Source organism: Trachurus trachurus (genome assembly GCF_905171665.1).
Source record: "Trachurus trachurus genome assembly, chromosome: 22".
NCBI lineage: Eukaryota > Metazoa > Chordata > Actinopteri > Carangiformes > Carangidae > Trachurus > Trachurus trachurus.
In genome coordinates this window covers 16,460,679-16,481,784 of record NC_139907.1, presented here as the reverse complement: position 1 = coordinate 16,481,784, position 21,106 = coordinate 16,460,679, and the positions used below count along the sequence as shown (strand labels likewise).

General features: G+C 39.5%; 1 protein-coding gene across 3 annotated transcripts; it reads left to right on the top strand.

Annotated features, from left to right (window-relative positions):
• Nucleotides 1-372: 372 nt before the first annotated feature.
• On the top strand, nucleotides 373-21,106 carry ppm1aa (protein phosphatase, Mg2+/Mn2+ dependent, 1Aa). 3 transcript variants are annotated; one of them, XM_083998342.1, is made up of 6 exons: nucleotides 373-767; nucleotides 1,745-2,598; nucleotides 2,704-2,821; nucleotides 4,089-4,200; nucleotides 4,309-4,366; nucleotides 19,531-21,102. In XM_083998342.1, exons 2-6 carry the CDS (start codon nucleotides 1,762-1,764, stop codon nucleotides 19,564-19,566), a joined length of 1,161 nt encoding a protein of 386 aa, XP_083854468.1. In that variant the 5' UTR covers nucleotides 373-767; nucleotides 1,745-1,761; the 3' UTR covers nucleotides 19,567-21,102. The 3 variants fall into 3 exon arrangements, with proteins under 3 accessions (XP_083854468.1, XP_083854469.1, XP_083854470.1); XM_083998343.1 differs by lacking the exon at nucleotides 19,531-21,102 and adding an exon at nucleotides 8,744-11,490 and having other exon boundaries at nucleotides 376-767; XM_083998344.1 differs by lacking the exon at nucleotides 373-767 and having other exon boundaries at nucleotides 1,750-2,598; nucleotides 19,531-21,106.

The window sequence follows — 21,106 nt, the reverse complement described above, 5'->3', positions numbered from 1 at the left end:
AACATTTCCATAATAAAAATGCTTCTTTTTTTTTTTTTGAGATACTGTGTTGGTCTTTAATAAATGTAGGCCATAATCATTACAATTAAAATAAATTAAATAAATGAACACATGAAATGTTTCATTCAGTGTGTAATGGATCTATGTAATGAATTACTGACATAAATAAACTCTTCCATTATATTCTAATGTATTGAGATGCACCTGTATACATAGATAGCCTATAATATATTGTGCGTGCCCTCGGCTCTGTGTAGTTGCCAGAGCAGCCACAACCGGCCACAACTCACAACTCTTCAGGGATGATGTCATGTTTTCGAGTACGCAACCTGCAACATCCGGGTCCTGTCCCAGCGGCTCTGTGCTGCTCCGGAGCTAACGGTAGCTAGCAGGCTGTCAAGCTGTCAAGTGGAGAGAGGCTGGGACAGACGTTTCAGCTTCCCCCCCTGGCTTGGCCACTCAAAAGCTCCGGCCCAACAAATTTACTAAGAAATCTCCTAGCAAAAAATCCTTTAAGATCGCTGAGATAATGTGATGCAACACGGGCGTTCGCCAAGAGGGACCTCCGCACGTACACCGTTTATTTATATGAACTGAGCTTTGAGTGACGATTGCTCGCTGGGAGCTAACTGGCTAGCTAGCCTAGCTGAACCGCCGCACTCCCCCCTCCCCTCCTCCTCGTAGTTTCGTCGGTTGTGCACTACGGCCAGTCAGTCCTGGTCAGTGTCGCAGCTTCCGTTGCTGTCAACCGGTATTTTGAAAATTTGGTAAGTAATGAAGTGTTTACTCTTGAGTCCGCAGCTGCGAGGGAGGAAACGGTGTGTTACTTAGCTGCCTCGGCTAAATTAGCATGTAGCCACGGTACGTTAGCAAGGCCGAGGGTTTCTCCTTGGCTCAGCGTTACGTTAGCAGATCATGGCAGAGGGAGGCCTGTCAAAGTTAGCTGTGAGGGACAAGGGTCAGGGCCCGCAACTAGGCAAGGCTGTTTGTTTATTTGGGTTGTGGTTTAGGCGTCTGCTGTTAGAGCCCACTTATTTCGCGTCAATCCAAGAGCTAAAGCAGCTCCCACTGAGCAGGTTCATGGTGTAAATCGCCTCATCACAACGTTGACTTCATGTTGGATTTGTCAGACCTCACGAAATAGTGTTGTGTTGTGTTTATCGAGTAACTGGTCAGTCGGTAAGCTAGCGTTAGCTGTGCATGCATGTAACGACAGCAGCTCAAACTAATATCACCTCACCAGCTAACATGGTTGAAGTGTTGTGCACTGCGAAGGTCAGGGAGATGCAGCTGGTCAGCGCCCTGTTCAAAACACGACTAAATAACTTTAAGGGTGTCATGAGCGATTCACGCCAAACTTGATCAGCCAGTGGTTTAAGGGCGTTTCAATTTGATCCCACACTAGCAGTGTTCCTAATATGTAGCCTAGTAAAAAATGTGTGCACAGGTCTACTATTTTTAGACCAGAGCATGGGGCCTGAACTCAGCTCCAAGATGCTAATCATTTGCCACAAATGGATGGAGGGTGTTCTGATTTAACCTAGTTAATAAACAAAATCCTGCCTCTCTGTGTAGAAGCAGACATTTAAAAAAAAAAAAGGTTTAGATTATCATTTACATAATAACACCATTAGAAACTGAATAATGCCTCAAAATTTAAAATTTTTGATTGTGTTAAACACTTCAAGTTTTTGTATTGAAAACTGTTTTTTTTTTCTCTCTCTCTTTCAAATTTGTGTTACAGGTTTTAAGAGGGACACAATGGGTGCATTTCTGGACAAACCAAAGATGGAAAAATATAATTCCCACGGTGAGGGTAACAGCCTGAAGTATGGCCTCAGCAGCATGCAGGGTTGGCGGGTGGAGATGGAAGATGCACACACAGCAGTAATTGGTCTGCCTCATAGCCTCGACCTCTGGTCATTCTTTGCTGTTTATGATGGGCATGCCGGCTCTCAGGTGGCCAAGTACTGCTGTGAGCACCTGCTGGAGCACATCACCAGCAACGCAGACTTCCAGAGTGCTCTGCAGGACGACCCCCCTGTCGACTGTGTGAAGACTGGGATCCGCACAGGATTTCTGCAGATCGACGAACACATGCGAACCATCTCCGAGAAGAAGCACGGCGTGGACCGCAGTGGCTCTACCGCAGTGGGGGTGATGATTGCTCCAAGCCAGATCTATTTTATCAACTGTGGCGACTCAAGGGGGCTCCTCAGCCGGGGTGGAGCGGTGCACTTCTTCACACAGGATCACAAACCCAGCAACCCCCTGGAGAAGGAAAGGATCCAGAACGCCGGTGGCTCAGTCATGATCCAGAGAGTTAACGGGTCCCTAGCTGTCTCTCGGGCTCTGGGAGACTTCGACTACAAGTGTGTGCATGGAAAAGGCCCTACAGAGCAGCTTGTTTCTCCCGAGCCAGAAGTTTATGCAATCGAGAGAAACGAAGGGGAAGATGAATTCATTATACTAGCTTGTGATGGCATCTGGGATGTCATGGCCAATGAGGAACTGTGTGACTTTGTCAGGTCAAGGCTAGAGGTGACAGATGATCTTGAAAGAGTCAGCAATGAAATTGTTGACACCTGCTTGTACAAGGTATGGCATGTCTGCAAAACCAGTAACATTTTGTTTTACACTCTGTTTTGGTGTCATGGTTATTTAATTTAAATGAACTCAATGTTTTTTCTTAATTTTCTACAGGGAAGCCGGGACAATATGAGTGTTGTGTTAATCTGCTTTCCTGGGGCCCCAAAGGTATCACCAGAAGCAGTTAAACGGGAGGCTGAGCTGGATAAATACCTGGAGGCCAGAGTAGAAGGTAGGAGAGAAAAATTATGTTTTGTTTCACAGACCACCGTTAAAACTGGGGCTTGGACGTAATAATGTGTTTTCCTTTTACTTCTGCTATTCTGCTTTTTTTAAAATGTAAACCCTACATTTCTCTTATTTTTCTTTTATTATGGTTGGTTGCCTCAATAACATCAACTCTAAAAGAAGAGTTAGGAAGTGTTTATACGTCAGAGTTGTGTGCCCAGTCAGGGGATCCAAAAGCCTGCGACTTATGGGTACACAACATCCACAGTTGTCAGGAAGCACAAAACACCTTACTTAGTATGATTTAAGTATTTAAACTAATTCTTATACTTTAGTGTATTGTGGCCTGATTCATTGGGCAAAGCTGATGGAAATCTTTAAAATGTGTCATCTACTTCAATAAGATCATGCCTTAGATCTCAGACAGGTTTTAGCAACAGTTTACACTGATTATGATAAAGTCTTTATGGTATGTATATTATAGTCATGCTGGAGAGAAGGTGGAGATGCACACCAACAGCTGCAATGTTCAGTCTCTCTCTACATATTCAGAAGTAATAATGACAATTTCATCGGCACAATTCATTTTTGCAAATATTCAATCTAAAATCCTCCTCTGTTGGAGGAATATTAAATGTTTTCTGGCGTACGTACACTGCAGAGGCTTCAGAAGCAAGTAATTCATTACTACAAGCCATTTGGGTGACGTTGAGTGTTGCAGTGCACACTAATGCCATTTTTAGTCTTGAAAATTAACACTCTTTGTTCAGTTGTGACTTGGCAATTTGGAAAAAGTACTTAGTACAATAAAGTAAAATAAAATCCTTTCTCTTGTTGATATTTTATGCTTTACATTCTGAGCTTTAAAGACTGCACAACATACAAGACCCTCTATTCTTACACCCTTGATACATGAGAAGACACTCCCTATTAAGAAACCTAAGGAAGAGACATAGAAGAGGGATCCCTCTTCCACTACAAACACACATGACTTACTGTCTCTGCTTCATGTTCTGATACAATAACATCACATTTGAAATATAGCACAGTTTCTTTTCCTATTCTATCATAGAGGATCACTTCTATCATAAGGAAACCCAGCCTCACTTTATTATACCTAAGATTAGACATCAAGCATTAAGTACGTTTAAATCAGAATATTCCTCCACTACACATTCAGTCATAGATGCACATGAACAAACTTTTGTAGAAGAACTCTTTTACATTTCTTGTAAAATGATGCAAAACAATATTGTTTTGTTTTCTAACAGAGATCATCAAAAAGCAAGGGGATGAAGGTGTCCCGGATTTGGTCCATGTTATGCGAACGTTAGCATCTGAGAGCATCCCTAACCTCCCCCCTGGAGGAGAGTTGGCAAGCAAGTGAGTTGACGTTGTGGTTAGAACTGACATCGATGATATCACCAAGTCGTGGCTAATCTTCCTCTGTAAACTAACATGTAATGTTTATATACTATTTCTTTCCCTCAGACGAAGTGTTATTGAAGCGGTGTACAACAAACTCAACCCCTACCGAAGTGATGACACAGTAAGTATCTCAGCTTGTCTTTAACTCCCAGTAGGTGTGCTTTGTTGTGGGGTATGCATGCTTGTTGATGTGTGACAAGCAAGTTTTAACCAATTTCATGCATGTTAGAAGTATTCAACAAGATGGGACGAAGACCAAGGCCTGTTGCCAAGGGAGATTTATTCAAAATGCGATGGCATACTGACCCATCATGGGCATTTGTATGCCTTCTGCCCGGTTTATGTGAATCTAAAAACAAAACAAAAGAAAACTGAGAAAAGTGATTTAAGCACTGGTTGTTGTAATACTACAATTTAAAAATGTTTCTGTGTGCGTGAAACCAGCAGAAAATGGTCCAATTGTTTTTCTTAAATAATGATAGTGATTCTTGAGTTACAAAGCTTGCTTTAATTTTGACAAAGGACCATGAGTGCATTGCAGGTCCTGTGCCAAAAAAGGCTCAGTCTCACACCACATGAGCTGATTTCAATAATTACTGCTCATTAAATCAAAGAGGAAAGATCTAATAAGTGAAACTATCGGCTGTTTGTGTGGATGGAATAAAAACTGCATTCTCTTACGCACTGATTTTAAAGGAGCATTGCTCATTAGTCCTTTGTATACAAACAGACCACAAAGACGGCGCCCTTGTCTAGTCAGATATCGTGCTTTAAAAATTTCATCAGATGAGTTCACTGGCTCAGCTATATAATCGTGCATCTCATCTTGTCCTTGACCATGAAAAATTGGCATTTTGTTTCAGTGTTTCATGTTTGTATGATGGACTTTTTGAATTACTTTCACAAACTGAATTAGTTTTGAAATTAGGATACCTTTAGAACGTCATCAGACCCTTGACTTGTCTGTATTATGTGGTGCAGCTTAAATACAAAATGGGCTACATTGAGGTTTCGTTTGCCACCAGTCAACACAAAGCTTTTCATGGTAGAATGTGAAATTAGGTTCTTTGAAATGTTTGCAAATTAATTGAAAGCGGCTCTTGAGAAACCATATACAGCATTTGTGACTGTATTCTGCCTTTTAACTGAGTAGTAATTTGATCCACCTTCGGCAGCATTTCAACCTTCAGGTCTCCTTGGACACATCTGTGTCATCTCTCTGAAAAATATTACAATAATTCCTAATGAAATTTAAATTTGAAGTCTGGCTCAGGCACCAAACAACTTTAACATTATTGTTGTTGCTTGTAAGTCTTTGAAATCATCAAAATAGATACAAAGAGTACTACTACAAAGATAATTTAAAATAAATATATATTTTTTATTATTCAAAATGCAGTGCATCATATGTTAGTGAGGTGCCTGCACTGTTACACCTATAGTGTCCTATGTTTTTTTTTTAAATCACTAATATTAGGTTGTATGTATATTTAGAATTGGTGGCCAAGTTCAACATTAGTGATAACGTCAGGTCACGTACATGTAGTGTAGTGTTGACTGAAGACTTCTGTGGTTTTATCATCACACCGCAGACTCTTTTTGAACTGAGCTCTCAGTCTTTGTGCCTTCTTTTCAAATAACTGATTTCCTGTCATCAAGCTTTGTGTATTTTTTTTTTTTCAAATTCCCCTGGTGACATCTTTGATCATAGCTCTCATCTGTTGCTCTGTCTGATTCGCCCTTGGTGTTGTGGTCCAACCTGTCCTTCTAGCCTGGTTACTCAGTTAGTCACAGTGCTTGATAAAATTACAACACTGAGGAGATTATCTGACATGTTCTTCCCTGGATGTTTCCATCCAGCCCAGTCTGTCTCTCAGTTCCTGGAACCAGACCTTCACTTAAGTAGGTCATTTTTGGCAGAGTATATAAAATATTCCTTAGATGTGAACCCTTATCGTGGCAAAGAAATCCTAATTGCCCTTTATGAATTTGTATTGTAGCACCATGTAATACAGAAATGTCATGTCAATGCCATGTCAAAAGTGTAACATTATATAGTAAAACGTGTTAACAAAGCGTCATTCTGGTCACTGTTGTGGAAAAGCACAACATGTAACTAAATCTCCACAAGAAAAGGATGTCAGGTGTAATCACAAACACAGCTGCATACAGACTGCATACAGTGCCATTCAGCAATGGGTCAGTCCAGGTGAATACAATTTCTGATACTCATCTGTGACTAACCTTGGAGACTCTATGGTAGATATATTTAATTACCTCTGAGGGTAATAATTATGCCTACACCGAAATTTTACAGCTGCCTGGAGTTTTTGCTGGAATTCAGAAGGGTTATTTTTTAATCAGTGATTCACAACAAGTGTAAACACAAAACAGAAGCTACTACCTAAAGAATCGACCATGTGGGCCATTTAATTACTAGCAGCAATCATAATAGTGACATTAAATATCGGGAGGACCTAGTCTGAGACGTCTCTTATTACTTTTATGTCACCCAAGACATTATCCTGCTTTCAAACCAAACCTATGCAAAATCTGCTTCACGTTTTTCAATTTTTTTTGCTTGTCTTTAGGGAGAATTTCTTGTCATAAAAATCTCTTACAGTATCCACCTTTTTCCGAACGTGTGCCGGTTTTGCTCTTCTGGTGGAATTTTATGTTTACGTTTCCATGGTTTCGGTAGTTGCGGTAAATGCTTTTAACAATGGATATCACACAAAATGACATCCGTGTTAAAAGCCAGCGTTAATAGATCCATGCATTTACCACAACTATGACAACGACTGAAAACCATGGAAACGTAAACGTACAATTCCACTGGAAATGCAAAACCGGCTTCCGGTTTTGACCATAGATGACGTTCAAACTTGTGGATAAAAGCCTCACAAATTCCAAAAGCATTTTTGTACAATAATAACGACGACACACAAACAACATGAAGTATTTTACTTTGACAAAAAAAATCTAAACATCTCTTGAAGTTGGGAGTTATAGTACTTTAGTACGTTGTTATACAGGTTGTTTGAATGTAAAATCAAGGTATAGGCCTATATTTTAAATGATAAATAGTAATAGTGAGAAAAATAGTGGCCTGAATGCAGGGAAGCTGTGAGGTGTTTTTGTCTGGCACAGTGTAGGGAGGTGCAATTCTATCTTTTTTTTTTGTTGTTTGTTTTTTTCGTTCCAGTATTTTCTTAGATTTGGCAAAACCAACATTTTTTGTTACCCATGATTATTCATAGGTCTTAACAAAATTGGTCTCAGACTTTTGGACACAACTACGTATTAGGAATCTGTGGATACCAAGGCTGATCTGACACTTACCTTGATATGTCGTAGTACACCAGTGCGCCTGGTATATATAGAATAACGTTGAGCCTAACACATCCCAAAGACTGGTTTGCGATGGTGGGTTTATATAATGAAAATGACAGTTTAACTTGGAGACCTCCTGAAACTTCTCTATCTCGCTAATCTGGCTTTCTGAAACATGAGTCAGTTGCACCAGTGCGTCCAAATAATTTCTCATATTTGCTGCAACTTTTCACTCTCATATGCGATGCACCCACTCACGCTGTCGGGCCCGACCGTTGCACAGAGAGCATATTTGCACAATAAAAGCATTTGATGAGGTTTATTTTAGTTTATACTACTCCATTCCTGAAACATCTCCTCAGGACTGGCTAACAGGATTGTTAGGGTTAAAATAATAGCAGCTATAACAAGGACATGCTTAAGCTTTTAATATGTAGGTCTTAAAATGGTATATTTATACATTTGATGTTACAACGCAAAGTTTATATTTGTCGTAGTACCTATGGCAAATTACATAGACACCTCCTAACAAACCAAACACAGTCTTCATCCTGTGCGTGTCATCATTCATTTGGTATATATCTAAATAGCCTGAGTCCAGTTCTTATGTCCGGCATGTGCCATATGGGCTTTTTTATTTGTTCATCATGTCCTCAGCCCAGTCTGTCACATTTCAGCATAATGTGACATGTAAATAATTTCCACCATTCAGAGATAGATGGAAGAGTTTGCTCCAGATAGTGTACAGGATCATCAGCCTAAAGAATAGTTGTTTCAAAAATGTAGACTTGAATTATACTTAATAGCTTTTTGTTATGAGTTAAGTTAACCATGATACACAACAAGATGGTGATATACTATATAGCTGTGTTGTATACTTGATCACTTAATCAATGCTGCATTATGAAATAACAGTACATTTGGAAAAATATACTGTTATCTCCAGCATCACAGATGTTGGGGTGTTAATGGTGTTGAAATAAGTATCGCCGTAAACTCCTGGATGACTATTATTATTATTATTATTATTATTATTATCATTATTATTATTATTATCTATCAGTTTGTGTCGTACATGCTTATACCTGTCCAGCTCTTGATAGAGATCTCATGGATGTAGAGTCAGAGTCTGAAGGGTTTTTCCTTCCTCTCCTCTCTTATTAAGGACTCTGCATCCACAGACGACATGTGGTAACACAACCTCCTACCACTAACACAGCATAGAGTTTACAAACCACCATCCTCTCAAGACCCACAGCAGCTCAGCTCAGCAGTCTGTCTCGCCGTCACTCTGAGCTTTTGGTTTCTAAGAAGGGAATTTCATGGGAGGAGGAGGAGGAGGAGGAGGAGGAGGAAGAGGAGTTGCATGCACACAAACCTGGAATAGTGCAGCACCAGTCCACTCTGGAGTTCAGGATCCTCACCGTCTTGTCTCCCATTTATGTTCACCCACCTAAATACTCTCCTCTAAAGTAATCCATAACAAGTGAGTCCGCAAGGTTTTCTTTCTTTTTTTGTTAAATAATCAGCTTAAGTAGTACAATTTTTTGCTGTAATTAATTTGATTCACATTTCCTTGTGTGTGTTTGTATATTTCTGTTTTTGTGAAGTGCAATTGTCCTGTACAAACAGCCTGTATTTAATGCAGCTTGATTTTAAGTTAAAAAATGAAAGAAATGAAAAAGAGAACCTTTTATGCACTATCTGCCTTTTCCTGCTCTTCTGGAATTCTAACAAATGTCTGTTCAGTGGATATTACTGCTTGTCCTCCAGGCACAATGTCTCTGCGCTTTTACTTTTCTTTCTTTCGTTCGTTTCTTCTTCTTTTTTTCAGTTAGTCTATGCTCCTTTAAGAAACGGGTAAATTGTATAGTTGACAGCACAGTAAGCTCTCTATATCAAAACCATTTAAATCCTAATTATTTTTCTCCCTGTGCTTTTTTTATTGTATTTTATTTTTGTAAGTGGTTTTCTGTACATGCTCAAATAATAATGGCAAAGTGTTTCTCAGTTTGGAAGTGTGAAGCAAAAAAAAAAAGAAAAAAAAAATCTTTTTCATTTCTTTGAGGCGTCTGATGAAAAAAATACCCCTGTTAACACGTTTGTCTGTGCGGATAGATACTTGCAAGCGTGCGTGGGTGCTTGTGTGTATGTATGTGCGCACGTATGTTAGTGTAAAGGCAGATCTGTATGTGCGACTCTAATTCAAATTTGCTGAGGTGGTTCAGACGACAGACGAGGCTGGAGCTTAAGGGAATTGCCCAGTGCTTACCCATTGCCTGCCTTTTCTTTCAGCCATTGTTCCATATCAACCCAACACAGGTTCTCACTACTACTTATTCCAAAAAGCTTTGGATAACAGAGTTTACATGCTGTTACGCTATTTGAACAACTTCAAGCTATATATCAGAACTATACAGTAATCTGAGATGACACAAGTAGTTCAATTTACCCATGGTGTACAATGGTTTGCAGCTAGTCAAGTCTCGACTAATTTACACATCTAGTGTGTCATATTGTAATACTGCTTTCTAAACATTCATTGTTACCAGTGCCCACTGTGGGTGCCATATGATTTATGATCAGTTGTTTCAGCTTTATGACAGCCTATGCCAAGTTTTTTTTTTCCCATGATATTCAGCTTTTGTACATGGTACAGATAGATTTTTAGCTTTGTCCTTTAACATTTGATAATTTGGCTGATGTGAACAGTTTAAGCACTGACTGTTTTTTTTATTTTTATTTTAGAAAACCACCCATTACTAGTTATAAGACAGGAGAAACTCTTGACTCCAAAACTTACAAAGCTATCTTTTTTTCCCCACTCGCGCTTTATTTGGACTTTCAAACCAAGAACAAATTCACTAACTGCAATGAGTCCTTATGGTTGTATAGCACCTTTTTATTCCCATGGGGTTTGCTCTGCTTAAAACCCTCCCTAACACCGTCACAAGCCAGAGCACAATACAGTTTGCTGCTATAGTGTATGATCTGTGGGTTCATTTTTCCCCCATTGATTCCCCCCTTGAAAAGATGAATAGTCACTGACTATACCTGTATCTAACACACACATTAGATATATTTCTTGAAGAGAAATGGTTTTATTTCAGATTTATTTTCTGCCATTTTTTTTGTCTAAAATTGCATTGTTGGAAATTTATGTATGTATATATTTTTGACTTAAACTTTCAAGGAATAAATCGTATTGCTTGAGTTAGTTTCTTTTGCCATGGACAAAATGTGATTCTGGTTTTTCTTGGGATGCTTAGTTAAATTTTTTGTGTCATTGCAAACAAAAGTTTCCTCTAATCACTTTGATGTCCCTCTGATCAACACTGATGGTTTAATTTATGTGATGTGTATTAGTACTAAATTTGTAATCCATTTATCAAAATGACAATCCTAAATCTTTAACAAAGTGCAAAGTTTAACTTTGACTGTAATCCTAAATTAGCTGCTTCCTTGTATGCTTTTGTGGCAAAAAGGCCAAAGACCACTCAGAATTTGTAATTGAGAAGTCTATATTACAAGAAGTAATAATATAAAGGAGAGCCCAGTTGTAACCCTGCAAAAGATGTTAAAAGTATTAAGATGTTAGAGAGCGACTTTATTTTGATTTTATTTTTTGTTCCTGTTAGTTTTTAAAGGTACTCTGTGGAGCATTGACCACTTGTGGTGCTGTAGAGAAATGTTTCGATGAGCAGATTTCCGCACTACTAGCATGTGCACAAGGACAAACGCACAGGACAAGCACATGGGGTGACATGAAACACACTTGTGCTGGCTGCAGGAGGCAGTGATGTGTGCATCAACAGGTGGTGTCATGGTAACTTGGCACAGAGTTGCCACTGAACCAGTTACAGACAATGAAACTGTAAGATGATGCAAAAAGTGCAGGCTTCAAAACAAAAAGCCTTTGACATATTATGTGAGGTATTGAAATGTTTGATGGCCTTAAAGACAATGTTGTAAGCAATGTAGAATGTAAACCTGTGTTTTCACAGTGGAAACTCCATAGGGTACCTTTAAACAGTGGTCCTCCAAAAAAACATGAATAACAGTAGTAAAGAGTAGATTTAAATGTTGTAGCTAACCCGACTGTAAACATGTCAAATGAGGGAAATTGATTTCTTTGTGTTTGCATGAAAATATGGTTTCACTGATTATTTTTTTCCCACAAAAAAGCAAAAATAACAAAAAAAGAAGACTGAACAGTAAAAAGTCTTTAAAGTCACATCTTTCTGATTTACTTACCCTTACTACTGTACTCACATCATGTAAAACAGAAACCTAATCCAGTGAGTATGAAAATGCGTTTGTTTTTTTCTCTCTTTAATTTAGGTAATCGGTTTAAATTTCATCTGTAAACTCTTATGTTGTGCTGCACTACCTGTATTTGTTAAGCGAGTGCACTAAATGTCTCTCTTATCAAACAGTTTTCAGCACCCAGCTGCTTGTTGCGACTCTGGTAGATGTTGATGACGTTTAAGCAACATTTCATGCCTTTTTTTTTCAAGCTTAATAAAGAACAAACATATTTCCTTGCATTTTGAGGCCATTGATATGCGTGATCCCCTGGACTGTCCTGTATTTTGTCCTAGAAATTGTACAATTTATTATGTGGCCCTTAAATGATGCTGGTTAGTTTATTTCCCAGTGTTAGATTTTATCCCACAGAATCAAAAATGTAGAATTTAACATTTAATTATTTTTTTTAAATAAAAAATGACTGTAGCTGGAATGATAGCAAATATTGACAGTGACTTGGCTGTGATTTGTCACCTCTGGGTGTTTATATTATTTATGTGGAAGAAAAATCCAATGTTCCCTGTTGCTTCCCAGTCCCCAACAAAAAATGACCCACCCCTAAAAAGAAAAAAAAAAAAAAAGAAGGAAAAAAAAAGCACCTATTCTCCTTGTGTTAATTTTTCATGAACTGAAATACCTCATAACATTTATAGGAAGTGTTTTTGTGTCATGTTATGTAGATCCAAACTTTAATCAGAGCCGTTTTTACACAGCTCTCCCCTGCGACTTATGATTTTAACACTGAGCTATTTGAGTGGAGTAAGGCTCTGCTCATGTACAGTATTGGACTGAATAGTGCTGGTGATAAAAAAAAAGACAAGTGATGATTTAAGTGACTACCGTAAATGAGAAATTTTAGTTGCTATAGGAACACTATTGGCCTTGTCGTGTAAACTGATCCACCCCTCACAAATAGTGCACTCAGACGCTCACCTGTCTAATCTCACCAACTTTGTCCACTTGTGTGATGCTCACTTTTAGCTCAAATCTAGAATTGTTGAGAGTTCATCTTAGAAATGTAAGATGTGAGAAAATAGGTGTGACTAAATGACAAGTCATATGCACTGATCATATCTATAATCAGCTTCTTTTTTTTCCAGAAAATTGTTATTGTAGAAAAAAAAAAGAATATAAAGCTATTTACAGAGTTACCTTTGGTTGCCTGGAATGCATCCTGTATATTCTTGTACGGAGAACTACCTGGCAGAAGTTGAAGAGATTTTGAACGCTTGCGCCCTCTTGTACATATTGATGTACCTCAGTGGTGGCGTTTACTGTGTGACCCCTCGCAGTGGCGGTTTATTCATCCCCTTGCAGGGTGACCTGAGCCTCACTTTGCTGACCTTTTTCAGCTCATAAATAAGCTCACCAATTTGCCTTACCCAATCTCATGTTGCCCCCTAAAGTACTTGTTCAACAAAACACTATGAGGAGGAGTAATGCTGCTGACGTTACTCTCGTAAAAGATTAAAACTGTCTCCATGTTAGGGTACTTAAGCTATCAACAAAGTGACTTTGTCCTGGTTGTCACAAGGTACAACTTTTCAACCATTGCTGGTTTGTATGCTTTTTTTTCTTTCTTTTGATCTTTTACCTTATTGGATTTCGGTCTTGAAAGCTTATTAAACTTTCCACTGCAGATGATGTCATACTTTTAACAAATGCAAGTGTTTTAACATGGTAACCTCGTAAGCATTCAAAATGTGCATACATACATTCATGTCTGCTATATTTATGATTACATTCAAGAATAGCTTTAGAGTGCTGTAGATAAGTATTGTCAATGTTTATTCAAATGCTTCTCAGAGGCCTCTGTGAGTGATTTTACAAAGTTCAATAACTGTATATTTTGTATTATGTTCTAGCTCCAAATGAATGGCAAAAAAGGAAAATGTTTAAAAAAGCTTTGTTCCCTGAACTAAATTGTACTATTTGTGTTGTTGATTGAACAAATTGCATTCCTTGCTTGTGAATTGATGCATTTCTCTCCTTGCTCCTTAAAAAATTTCCCCCTTCTTCCTTCCTTTCTTTCATTTTTTAGCCTTTGAAGTTTGAATAAAATTTCTAGTTTGCAGAATGTATTACTAAATAAATGGGTTGTCATCTTGTACTTCTCATTTCATCACTTTTTACTGTTTCGGCTTGTTGGACTACTGAAACTTTCTACAATTCTCTCTCTCTCTCTCTCTCACACACACACACACACACACACACACACACACACACAAACATCAAAAACAAAACAATGCAGTTTACAAGGCTGGATTTGTACAACTGAATTGAAACTATGATAAGTGTATCTGCAGTAAGAACTAAGGATGAAAACAAACTCACAAATATCAGAAAAAGATTAGGTATGCCTACATGTATGCAGTACAAGCTTTATTTCTTTGTTATCACATGATGCTAGACACATGCTGCAAAGATAGCGGCGACTGTATTTCTTCTCTGTATTGGAGTAATTTTATTGCTTTATCATTATGTTAAAGAGGTAAAATTAAGTGTACAATAAATCTCCTCGTGGCAGTCCTCATGTTAGCTCTACTTCATGTCTCATGTTTGACCAGTAGGCTACACTTGAGTCCCAGAGTTAAATACCCGACTAGATACCCAAATCTTAAAAAGAAAAATTAAAAAAAAAAATATGGAAAAATATGACCAATTGTGAAAGACATAACTGTTTTCAAAGTTAGGGTAGAAGTGGTAGCCAGTCTGGTAGCGCGTGCATGTTAGTGCATGTGAGTCGCTTCCGGGTTCATGGCCCCGCCCACACGCAACATGGCGCGCGGTGCAAATCGTGTACAGGTGACAGCGGTCTTCCTTAACCAGTTTTGGTCCAGCAGAAATGTTATAGTTAGAAAAGGGAAAAGGTTGGAAAAAGGTCCTTCACCCCCACGTACACAGAGATGAGAACAGGACAGGAGCGGACTAGCCTCCAGGACTACCAGTTTTACCGTGGTCAGCCGTGGACCGGGGCCACACCTCAAAGTGTAGAGGTTTTTACCGGTGCTCGTTGCCAGCAGCTAGTCGAGTAAGTAACTTGATAACACACAATGTTAACTTACATGTCTGTTTTCACTGGCGTTTGGGCAGTGACTGGTATTACGATATTATGCGAAATTACAAAAGAAACATGGAATAACTTTAGCTGACCGACAGTCGTGTTAGCATTAGCTAACCTGGTTGCTGCGGTTGGCGTTGCTAGGCAGCGTGCAGCTGTCGTTGCCGTGGAGCGAGTCACGGCCGTGCTAATGGTGCTAACCTGTCCTGGTGGTTGTGGCCAGACTGTTTTTTGTCCACTCTTTGTTTAGTATTATAAAATGTTTTGCCATGTGTGTTTAGTGGTCGCTTTCACTGGACCAAGTAACACCTGTTTGACTAATTTAGTACTTGTTGAGTGGAGGTGGAGGTCGTGGCCTGAGGGAGGTCGGAGCTGTAGCCGGGTTTTGGTCGGCGGTGGCGGCCTGGTGCCACATCTAGTGGAAAGAAACATCTTTATTTTGCTGTTAATATGGTTAAACAATGTTTTTTCAATTGTGTATTTAACACAATATGTTTAATCATTGCAACCTCAAGAACTGCTGCAAGTGTTACCAAATGAGCGGGTGTTGAGATGGTGAATCTATGCTGCTATGCATGAGTCATTTGTAATGGTTATACAAACAGGGGCTGTCCTCATGTTACACTTTGAATCTCAGCGTGTGGTTTAAAGCTTCAGTATGTGTGTATGATAATTAACAAGCCCTTTCATCGCTGCATGTTTTGAGCCCCATGAGCCCTCTAAAGCACAGCGCTGGTCGGTGTTGTTGGCTTGTCTGGGTATCAGGAGTTGTGTTTGTCTTGCTGCCTTTCCTGTCAGTGTGTGGCTGGCGAGTGCACGACGTTAGGGGCTTGAGCTCAGAGGATGGGTCAGGGCAGTCCACGGCCACTGGGATTAAGAACCGTGGGAGGGATTACTTTAAATGTCAACATAATGTCATGAGCTGTGTTAGAAGGTCAAACGTTCAAACGGTGCTCAGTGGCAAGCAGTTAATAGATCAGGTACAATTTGAATTGTTGTGGCCCCTGAGATGAGTTGACTAGCATGCTAAAACAAACTATATTTAAAGCCATAATCCTGGTTCATATTAAAACATACTGGAGCCAAGTTAGATTTTAATGCAGTTTGACATTTGTTGTTTTTACTGTTTTACTGAACTGGTAACACTGCCTAATGACATAAAACATTATTATTATTATTATGAATTACTTGGGGGATATCTGCTCTTAGATATGGAACAAAATGTTGCTTATACTATACAGTAGTTTTCTCTTTGTGCTCAGTATCTGACTGGTCAAGTGCTAAAGCACTGTCTTAATCAGGCAGCCAACTAGCCAGAGGGGGGCAGTGTTAATAGCTGAGACTGATAAGAAACACTAGCAGTATATTCTCACAGACCTCTGAAAGTTAATTGGCAGAAATAGTCAGTGTCCATTTATTTATTTAATCAATGATGATGACAGCTTTTTTTAATTGTAATAAATAAAAGCATGTAACACTTTTGACTTGCAAGATGTTTAGTCATGATGCAATAAGAAAAGACATATGCAGCAAATGTAAATTCACATTATGGCAAATTAAAGCTAACGACCACTGACACTGTGTCAACTGTTCAGTATTGTAATGTCCCATCTGTTGCTTTGGGAACCCTTCCTGTTGCCTAGCATTTTATTCTCTGAGTTAAACATACTGGGAAAAGCACAGTTTCATAAAAATTAAGAAAAAGCGAATCCCCTATTGAAAACAAGCTTCTTCTTTTTTTTTTAGCATGCACATCCTCCTTTGAGACTTTGCGTGTTACAGCTACACAGTCGTCACTCATTAGATCCCGGGCCACCTGTGCACCCCTAATGAATCAAGCTGCCCTTATACTCCTCCACATCAAAAAAAAAAAGTGCCCACGTCGGCAGAGGCCATCATCAAATGGAGCTGGCTCGTCATCTGCCTGCCATTGTTTAGCGCATGTCATGCTCTGCTTCGCATGGCGGAAAAACCCATTTGAGCTTGACTAATGCAGCCATGCAGACACAGCAGTAAGAGGTGGGGGTGGTAGGGCACACCGCATACTCTGTGTGGATAGTCTCTACACTGAGGTCACTGAGCTCCACATTTGCTAATTTGGTTTGGAGTGCACCAGGAGCCAGGTTTTCAGTGTTGATCTGCAAAAATAAGGGAAAAATGTGATTGAACATAGGGAAAGTACGGGAAGGGCGACGTTCATAGATCATCAGATCAGAATGAAATGCAACAATATGTATGCTTTCTTCTCTAAAGATTGTTTTTCTCCTCCGCCCACCATGTCTCCCCTCTCTATTTCCTCGTTCTGTGAGTGTTCTTGTTGCCCAAGGTCAGATCGTCACAGAGCACAAGCTTATCCCACTTGGTTGCAGCGATTCAATGATCGGTGTGTACAAACAAGCATATCAAGCAGGAATGACATGTGCCCACCTCCCCATCCTCCTCCCCTCCCACCCCCCCACCCCTCTCTCTCTCCTGCAGACATTGAATATGTCCTTCCTGTTCCCTCTGCTACTGTCTGTCTCCCTCTCTGTCTCTCACTTACACTTGGTGGGAGTGAGTGTCCCCTGCATGAGGTGGGTTACACAAGCTGCTGCCCTGGGAATCCCGGGCCAGCTCATTATCCCGCACCCCTGAGACACAGCTCACTGTAAATTAGGACATAAAACGATGCGGGCTTGTTAAAGAGCGAACAGATACACTCATTAGCATCAGCACCTTTCCTTGTTAGAGCCTGTATCAGCATTCGCTTCCACCACCACGTTGTGTCCTGTCATTCCTCCACACTGACTGGAAGGTTTAGGATTAATGTCAGCTCTAGCCAGCGGGTCAGGACTGTTGTGGTTCAGATATGGGACTGATTGATCAGTGGTGGCGGGAAGCTGTGGAATTTGTTGACAGCTGCCCACTATCCCCGCCACTCTTATCCATATTTCATTGTGTGGAAGGGGGGGGAAAAAACGTGTCTCAGAATAACTCTTGTCTGGCAAGTGGCTGACTAGTTGTGTGTTACAGCTACAGGGGATGGATAAAATAACTGAAACCTCTTTTAGTACAGTGTCATAGTCTTGCAGTAGATGCCAAGTTGGCTGATTTTCTCTTTCTTTCTTTCTTTTTTTTTTAAAGCTGATTGTCTTGATATATTTTTATTAAGTGACGGTTCGCCAATGCTCTCTTTATGTTTGTTTACATAAATGTGATTGCTCGGCAGACCTCTATTAAAGGGATACTCGGCACATTTTACATGAAATTCAGTTAAAGGTACACAGTCGTGCACCTGCACAAGAGTGCACGTTCACAGCATTAAACTGTTGGTGGTACCATACCATGCAACTTATTTGTGCATCAACAAAGGGAGGGAATAAGATGCAGAAGTAAAAGTGGATTTAAACAATTCATCTTAAGATATTAAAATCTAATTTACATTTGTTATTTGCATAATGAAATGCATTTAACACATTTTTTAAGATACATACAGAGTGATTTGATAAGAAATGCTAATATAGCCACGATTTTTTGTGCAAATCTACAAACATTGTATTTTTCAGTGAAGGAGCTTACTAAAGCCAAATATCATAACCCTGGTGCTTATCCCAGTTTAAGCGTGAAGACTACCGTATATGCTTTATGAAACATTACAAGGTGGATGTGTGGAGTTTTTTGTTTTGTTTTGTTTGTTTTTTAAACCAGTACCTCAGCGTGGAAAAAGATGCCACCCTTAAAATCTGGCAATGTCCTGTCAGTTGGTATTCCCATTAATAAGAATTACAATCCCTACATGATACTTATTTGTGCCCTTTTTTAACTGATGGCAAGAGAGGAAATCTTAAAATGCTGTATTAGGAAAAAGGAGCAGTGATCACAAGTGGGTTCAAACTCATTGGCTGCAAGACACCCAACGTTATATTTGCCTAACAAAACAAAAGTACAGTCTCAGAAGTCACTCTTCACACCACATCTAAACACATCAGAATTCACTAGTTGCATGTTAAAACATAAAAAAATAATGGAATCCAATTTTGTCTGTAAAACAGGTTAAATGCCTCTTTATCGACAAGTTCTCTTAGATGTTTTTTTTTCTGGATAGTTAGGCACTGTCAAAGGCGTATACGGTATTTTTTCAGTACATTTGAGACCGGCCTCTGTCAATCTATACTCGCAATTTTCTTCATTACGCTGTTCGTGTAAAACCAACTATTGTCGTTTACTGTGAAAATGTGACTGATGGCAAATTGTTTTTCTTTTGTGCCTGCGACTCTTTTTCTCTCGGTTCCAGCATGCCGTCTTGTCTGTGATTGGGCTGTGGTGAGATGGAAGCATTCATGACTGTTTGCAGGTGTCTTGTTGTCATCATGCTGTCTCATTTTCTTTTAAAATCCTAACATCACATGGTATTGGTCTCTCTCTTTTTTTTTTTTAAACGTATTTTTCCATCGAACTGTCTTTTTCGTCTCTCCTGCATGCTGTCCGATACCTGTAGCATGCAGCCCATTGGTGACACGGTCAGTCCCCTGGCATGCCTTCAGTTCACATCATTTGCATCTACAAACTTCACTTCATTTGCACCCTGCTCTTCTCCTCCCCAGGACCCAGACATCCTCTTCTTCCGTGGTTTCAGCTAAAACGAGAACTAATCAGAGGATGTCGAGCAAGCATTTGGCACAAATTTGTCCATCATAATAATTATCTGCTCCCGTCTTCATTACTGAATGTTATTTTCATTGTGTTGCACATCTGATATGCCCAACTAGCCATTCAACATTATCTCATCATACATTTTCACCCATTTGACCTTATCCACACCCGTCTAAAAGTCTAATTTTAATTTTGTATAAGACTCTGGGCATGCAGGGATGGGAATTTACCTATTCACTATCATGCAACTTATTTATCTGATCAGTCTAATTCTAGATTATTATAGTGAACGTGGTTGGAGATAAGGATGTGTGTTTCTTTAAAAGGCAAATTCTGTTTCCATTAACTCATTGGCTGATTGATTCAATAAATTATTAATGAGTTAAGATTTCACCCCCCATTTTGGTTTGAGCTTTCTTTTCTTTTCTTTTTTTCTTAGTGGATTGTGTTGTTAGGCGTGGCGCAGAGATAAGAGAGAGCAGTGCAAAGGCCTCGAGGCAGATGAGCAGTATGAACCTGTGAAATTCACCACAGCTAAAAGGAAATTACAGAGGACAGCATCATCATGGCCGGCTCGAATTAGTGCAGTAACACCTGTGGAGAAAAATCTGACTCATGAGAGGACTAGCACTGCATCTGCTTTTATTCTGCTATATGATGTTTTACTTTGCTATTATTTGCATAGTCATGTGGCTAGTTTGAAGACAGTAGCTGATATCTTAATTGTTGTTCACAAATTATAAATCAAATCCCCACATAATTTAAAATGCATCACTTTCTCAAAGATGTTGTACTAGCTGTGCTTCTTCCAGTGAACATGCAGATACAGCTTTTTTTTCATGTCTGTAAATTTCCATCCCTTTTACTTATAACAGAAGCGATAGATCCCATCTTTGAAGTAATCAGGCCACGGAGCAAACTATAAGAATGAGAAAGGTCAGGGACTGAGCAGTCTGACTGTGAGACCTCGACTCTCTGTACCAATGTAATCTAGCCGCAGTATGTACTGCTGCTGCTGCATTTGCAATTGTATGAAAATTGCCAAGTTTCTTCTCTGACTGTGTATTCACTCTCCACATATAGGACCCTTTGAAAATCAGGATATGGTCATTGTCAAAGTATTTGTAATGACATGAAATGCTAAGGGGTATTAAGTGAGGCTCTGAAGTTACTTTTTCCAAGCTCTCCATTCATGGTACCAGTATGTCTGACTCAAGAGGAATCAAGTGGGCTGCGTTCCTTAGTTTCCCTTGGTCCATCGCACAACTCTGTCATGCTTTTGTCAAGTTTCTAACCTCACCATGCGACTCGTAACTGAATAGTCCGTGGTAAACAATGGTGCTGAGCTAAGTTGCTGCATCTCCGAGGTGAACATTGAGTTTTATGCCGCAGGAGAATATGTAACCAACACATCCTTTGGAGCAGCACTTAGACATCTAAGTTATCACCGTACTGTACTGTTTATCTCCAGGCCATGTTTGTGCCCCGAGTGATTCATAACAACATCTTCAATGTCTGAATGACAAA

Coding starts and splice junctions, on each gene's coding strand:
- ppm1aa (XM_083998344.1), top strand. CDS start 1,762: ATGGGTGCATTTCTGGACAAACCAAAGATGGAAAAATATAATTCCCAC. Junction 4,201..4,308: donor GGAGGAGAGTTGGCAAGCAA/GTGAGTTGACGT, acceptor TCTTTCCCTCAG/ACGAAGTGTTATTGAAGCGG. Junction 4,367..19,530: donor CCTACCGAAGTGATGACACA/GTAAGTATCTCA, acceptor TCTCCTCCCCAG/GACCCAGACATCCTCTTCTT.